At 60.3% G+C, this 6,000-nt stretch overlaps 1 protein-coding gene across 1 annotated transcript in view; it reads right to left on the bottom strand.

Moving 5' to 3' along the window:
• Positions 1-2,380, bottom strand: part of ALMS1 (ALMS1 centrosome and basal body associated protein) — a 60,876-nt gene extending 58,496 nt beyond the window's left edge. The window contains exon 1 of the mRNA XM_063401235.1: positions 2,191-2,380. Within this exon, the coding sequence (XP_063257305.1) occupies positions 2,191-2,238 (48 nt within the window). The 5' untranslated portion in view covers positions 2,239-2,380. The remainder of the gene's footprint in view (positions 1-2,190) is intronic.
• Between the last annotated feature and the right edge of the window lie 3,620 nt (positions 2,381-6,000).

Here is a 6,000-nt window from a genome sequence, read left to right on the forward strand (position 1 = left end):
AGCAGGGCACAGCAGCACCGGTGACTCCTGCTCCTGCTGGGCTGGATCCTTGGGATATCCCTGGGAAACTCCAGCCTCGCCTGTAGAAGCCACCAAGAGAGGTGATTTTCTGAAACGAGCTGAAACCATGTCAGAATGGAACAGCAGGACACAGCAGAGGTGTCTGGGGAACCCTGGGGCAGCAGAAGCTGCTCCTGCCTGCCCTGGGTGCACCTGCAGCCCCGGGAGCAGCAGCAAGGGGCTGGCTCAGCTCCGGTCAGGACTTCCAGAGCCCAGCTCGGGTTGTCAGAGCAGCACTCACAGCCCAGGGCAAAACAAACAGAGAGGGAAGCAACGGCCACCAGGAAACAGCAACACTGACACCCAAAAGGGACCCAAACGAGCTGACCTGTGATGAGGAGAGCGAGGGTGACACAAAAACCAGCAGGTGAATTCACTGCTTTACAACACCCAAGCTGGAATCAAAGTGACTGGGAAAGTCGCCCGTAAATCAGCACTCAAAGGAAGAGCATTTCTATTTAAATACACGTGAGAGTAAGCAGCAGTGCAAGAGCCAGCCCTGCTGCCCTGCAGAGAGTCATCCTTCCTGAAAACACTGGGAAGAGGCTGCACAAGGTTTATGGAAACTGCAGCAAACCACACTGAGCTCCCCTGTCCATCAAAGCCAGACTTGCCTTTAGGATGCCCCAGTTATTCCCAGGCTGTTCCCATCCCTTGTTCCAGTTTTTATTATTTGTCCTGTCAGACTGAAGCTGTACCAGCCTGTCCTTCCTGCCAGGGAGTGTTTCTAAAAGCTGATAAGGCATCTACCTCTGCTTTCCACGTGGCTGCTGCACCTCTGAGCTCCTTCCTGGCTCTGGAGCTGTCACCACCTGGGGCTTTTCACTCTGGGAACAGGGGACAATTATCACCAAGTGCCAGCACAGTGCAGCACCACAGGAAGGGCCTGCCCAATGCTCTCACCAGGTGCCAGCTCAGCTGGACACTGATTCCTGCGTGGATGTGACGGGGATGCTTCCAGGGATCTCTTCCCAGTCTCCAGCACAGATATGAGCACAGGCAGGTGCACAGAGCCGTGTATGGGCCCTCCATGGAAAAAAAGAAGGCTCCAGGGAGACCTCCAGCACTTAAAGGTAGCTTTTAAAAAAGAACAACTTTTTACACTGACATACTGAAAGGATAAGGGGGAACTGCTTTAAATTGAACGGTGAGAGATTTAGATTCAATATTGGGAATAAATCCTTCCCTGGCAGGTGGGCAGGCCCTGGCACAGGGTGCCAGAGCAGCTGTGGCTGCCCCTGGATCCCTGGCAGTGCCCCAGGCCAGGCTGGACCCTGGGGCTGGAGCAGCCTGGGACAGTGGGAGGTGTCCCTGCCATGGCAGGGGTGGCACTGGGTGATTTTTAAGGTCCCTCCCAATCAAGCCATGACTGCAGCCCCTCTGTGCCTGACTTCCCTGCAGGTCGGTGACTCGGGCAGCCACACTCACCCGTCTGCAGGGCAAAGCAAGGCCCGGAGCGAGCAGAGTAACTCAGAATTATTAAACCATCATCAGCATAATAACAGGACACAGCCTTCTCCCAGGAGAGGAGGAACCCAGCGCCACTGCCACCCCTCCCCAGGGGGAGAGGGACCAGGCCGGCCACGGGGGACAGTGACCCGGCCACAGCCCTGCGACAGGACAGGGCACGGTGACACTGGGCCGGCTGTGCCAGGGCCGGCGGGACAGCCAGCAGGAGTGCCCGGACACACAGGGACACGCAGGGACACGCAGGGACAGGGACACGCACAGGGACACACGCGGACACAGGCACACACAGACACACAGACACGCAGGGACACACAGGGACACGTGCACACAGGGACACACACAGGGACACAGACACGCAGGGACACAGGGACACGCGCGGACACAGGCACACACAGACACACAGACACGCAGGGACACACAGGGACACACACAGGGACACAGACACGCAGGGTCACAGACACGCAGGGACACAGACACACGCAGGGACACAGACACACACAGGGACACAGACACACGCACACAGGCACACACAGACACGCAGGGACACGCACACACAGGCACACAGAGACACACAGGAACACGTGCACACGCACACACGCGTACCAAACACCGCTCCGGACGGTGAGCGGCTGCTCCCGCCCGCCCGAGCCCCGCGCTTACCGGAACCCGCTCCTCCGCCTCCTCCTCCTCCTGCTGGCCGTGCTCCATGGCGGCGGGGCGGGACGGGGCCGCCGTGTCAGTGTATCCCCGTGTCCCCGTGTCCGTGTGTGTGTCCCCGTGTCCCGCTCTCCGCCGGGGCCGCCCCGTCGCCAGGGACTCGCGCTCGCGCCGCGGGCGCACGCGCGGGCGGGCAACGCCCCCTCCCCGAGCCGCGATTGGTGGGTGAGGGGGCGGGGCCGGGGCGCGAGCTCCGCCTCCCGCGCGGTGATTGGCGGGGCGGGGGTGCGGGAGCGCGCGCGCGGGGGTTTTGGCGGGCAGGGGAAATGCCCGGATGGAGCCGGGGGCGGGGCCGGCAGTGACCGGGGGAGTGACCGGGACCGGCGGGGAGTGACCGGGGGAGTGACCGGGGGAGTGACCGGGGGAGTGACCGGGACCGGCGGGGAGTGACCGGGGGAGTGACCGGGACAGACCGGGGGAAAGTGACCGGGGGAGTGACCGGGAAAGTGACCGGGGGAAAGTGACCGGGGGAAAGTGACCGGGGGAAAGTGACGGGGGAAAGTGACCGGGGGAAAGTGACCGGGAGAAAGTGACCGGGAGAAAGTGACCGGGGGAAAGTGACCGGGGGAAAGTGACGGGGGAAAGTGACCGGGGGAAAGTGACCGGGGGAAAGTGACCGGGGGAAAGTGACAGGGGAAAGTGACCGGGGGAAAGTGACCGGGGGTGTGACCGGGAAAGTGACAGGGGAAAGTGACCGGGGGAAAGTGACCGGGGGAGTGACAGGGGGAGTGACCGGGGGAGTGACAGGGGGAGTGACAGGGGGAGTGACAGGGGGAGTGACCGGGAAAGTGACCGGGGGAGTGACAGGGGGAGTGACCGGGGGAGTGACCGGGACTGGCGGGGAGTGACCAGCGGGGAGTGACCGGGACCGACCAGGAGTGCCAGGCAGGGACCGGCCGGGAGCGCGGGGCGTGTGGCGAGGCCGGAGCGGAGCGGCCCGAGCTGCCGGGGCACGGACCCTGCCGCTGCCCGGGGCACTCCGCGCAAGCTGGCTGGGGACACCGCCAGGGACCCGGGGCAGCCGCGGCTGGTGACCTGTGCCGGGAGAAGTTTCCCATCTCACAGGGTCACAGAATGGCCGGGGCTGGAAAAGCCCTTCCAGACATCGAGTCCCAGCTGTGCCCGATGTCCCTTGTCCCCAGCCCAGAGCACTGAGTGCCACCTCCAGACCTTCCCTGGACACCTCCAGGGATGGGCACTCCACACCTCCCTGGGCAGCCCCTGCCAGAGCCCATCCACCCCTTCTGTGAATAAAACCTTCCTGATGTTTCTCCTCTTGTCCTAACTCTGCCCTCTGGCAGTGGAAGCCATTCCCTGTGTCCTGTCCCTCCATCCCTTGTCCAAGTCCCTCTCCAGCTCTCCTGGAGCCCCTTGGTGATGGATGGACATGGAAACCCCACATCGGGCATTTTGAGACAGTCCTGGTGTCAGCAGGAAAGGAGATGGGATTTTCGCCCATGAGAGTTCCATTCAGCTCACTCCCAAGCTCTCCAACGGGAGTGGGGTCTCTGGGGGTCTGGCAGGAACCATTTCCCACTTGGGTTGAAAGGACAGACTCAGAGCTTGGGGAGATGCTCCATAGTCTGGGCAGGTGGAGAAGATGAGATGAACCCCTCCATGGACACCTTTGGGCCTGGGTGTGAGTCCTGCATCACTTCCTGAGCCACGAAATCCTGCATGGCTCCCTGATCCCTGCAGCCCTGCATGACTCCCTGATCCCTGCCATCCTGCATGGCTCCCTGATCCATGAAATCCTGCATGGCTCCCTGATCCCTGCAGCCCTGCATGGCTCCCTGATCCATGAAATCCTGCATGGCTCCCTGATCCATGAAATCCTGCATGGCTCCCTGATCCCTGCAGCCCTGCATGGCTCCCTGATCCATGAAATCCTGCATGGCTCCCTGATCCCTGCAGCCCTGCATGGCTCTCTGATCCATGAAATCCTGCATGGCTCCCTGATCCCTGCCATCCTGCATGGCTCCCTGATCCCTGCAGCCCTGCATGGCTCCCTGATCCATGAAATCCTGCATGGCTCCCTGATCCCTGCCGTCCTGCATGGCTCCCTGATCCCTGCAGCCCTGCATGGCTCCCTGATCCATGAAATCCTGCATGGCTCCCTGATCCCTGCAGCCCTGCATGGCTCCCTGATCCCTGCAGCCCTGCATGGCTCCCTGATCCATGAAATCCTGCATGGCTCCCTGATCCCTGCAGCCCTGCATGGCTCCCTGATCCCTGCAGTCCTGCATGGCTCCCTGATCCCTGCAGTCCTGCATGGCTCCCTGATCCATGAAATCCTGCATGGCTCCCTGATCCCTGCTATCCTGCATGGCTCCCTGACCCCTGCCATCCTGCATGGCTCCCTGATCCCTGCAGCCCTGCATGGCTCCCTGATCCCTGCCATCCTCCGTGGCTTCCGCTCAGGTGCCGTGAGGGAAGGAGGAGCTCTCCTTTCCCTGACACAGCCCTACTCTGATCCAGTGTTAGCTGTCCCTGCCCGTGACAAGGGCGTTGGAACTGGATGGTTTTTAAGGTCCCTTCCAAGCCAAGCAATTCCACGATTCCATGATTCTGTGATAAAGCTCTCCCTGAGGCATTCAGTACAAGCACTGATTAACATTCCCTATTTCAGCTGGTGTCAGCAAGGGCAAAGGAGGAATTTCCCGATAAAACCAGGATTTTTATTTATTTTCCTGGGGCATTTGGCTCCCCTGAAGCTGCAGAGCAGGTGGCAGCCGAGGCAGCAGGTGCAGCTCTGGGACCTGGCACTGCCATCCTATCCTGGAGAGGGCCATGGGCTGTGACACTGCCAGTCCTGTCCCAGCAGAGGGACACGAGCTGTGACACTGCCAGTCCTGTCCTGCAGAGGGACAGCAGTCCTAGGCCATGGGCTGTGACACTGCCAGTCCTGTCCTGCAGAGGGACATGGGCTGTGACAGTGCCAGTCCTGCCTGGAGAGGGACATGGGCTGTGACAGTGCCAGTCCTGTCCCAGCAGAGGGCCATGGACTGTGACACTGCCAGTCTGTCCCAGCACAGGGACAGCAGTGCCGTGCCATGGGCTGTGGCACTGCCAATCCTGTCCCAGCACAGGGACAGCAGCCCCGGGCCATCGCCCCCGAGCCGGGTTCCAGTGGCAGAAGCTCGTTTAATCTCTCATGGCCATTGAGCTCCCGCTCAGCAGCAATTAAACTTTCCTGGGGAGGTTTTAGCCGTGTACCCAGCTGTCCACATGGATGAGCTCCAGACTGCCCAGCTCTCTGCAGCCCAGACAATAAATAACTGCACCGATTTTCATCCTCTCCGAGCAGGGAGGCTGAAGCAACTGGAAAATAAAGGTACTCCCATAACGTTTCCTGTCTCCTGAGTCATTTATTCTGCTCAGAGCAGTTATCTGCCGTGTATCCAGCAGAACATCTCCCAAAAGGCAGCGTCTGCACTGGCTCTGCGGTGATTTGGGTGTTATTTTCCAGCACTAGATAAATGTGAACGCTCAAGTACAGCAAGGCAAACATTCCTTAAAATAATGAAGATGCTGACAAGAAAATGCAGCCTGATATTCAAAGCCATCTCCTGTTACAAATCCAATTAAACGTGTTCGGCTCAGCCTGTCTCAGTGCTTGTTTATCCACATCCTTAAAAACCATCACCTCATCAGTTCTGAGAGAGGCCAAGGAAAACACGGCCATGGGTGCGTGGCGGGGTGACTGGTGAGGGGAGAGGAGCAAAAAGCAAATCCCGCTGGAGCAGCGGCAGC

This window comes from Prinia subflava, chromosome 7 (assembly GCF_021018805.1).
Source record: "Prinia subflava isolate CZ2003 ecotype Zambia chromosome 7, Cam_Psub_1.2, whole genome shotgun sequence".
Taxonomy (NCBI): Eukaryota; Metazoa; Chordata; class Aves; order Passeriformes; family Cisticolidae; genus Prinia; species Prinia subflava.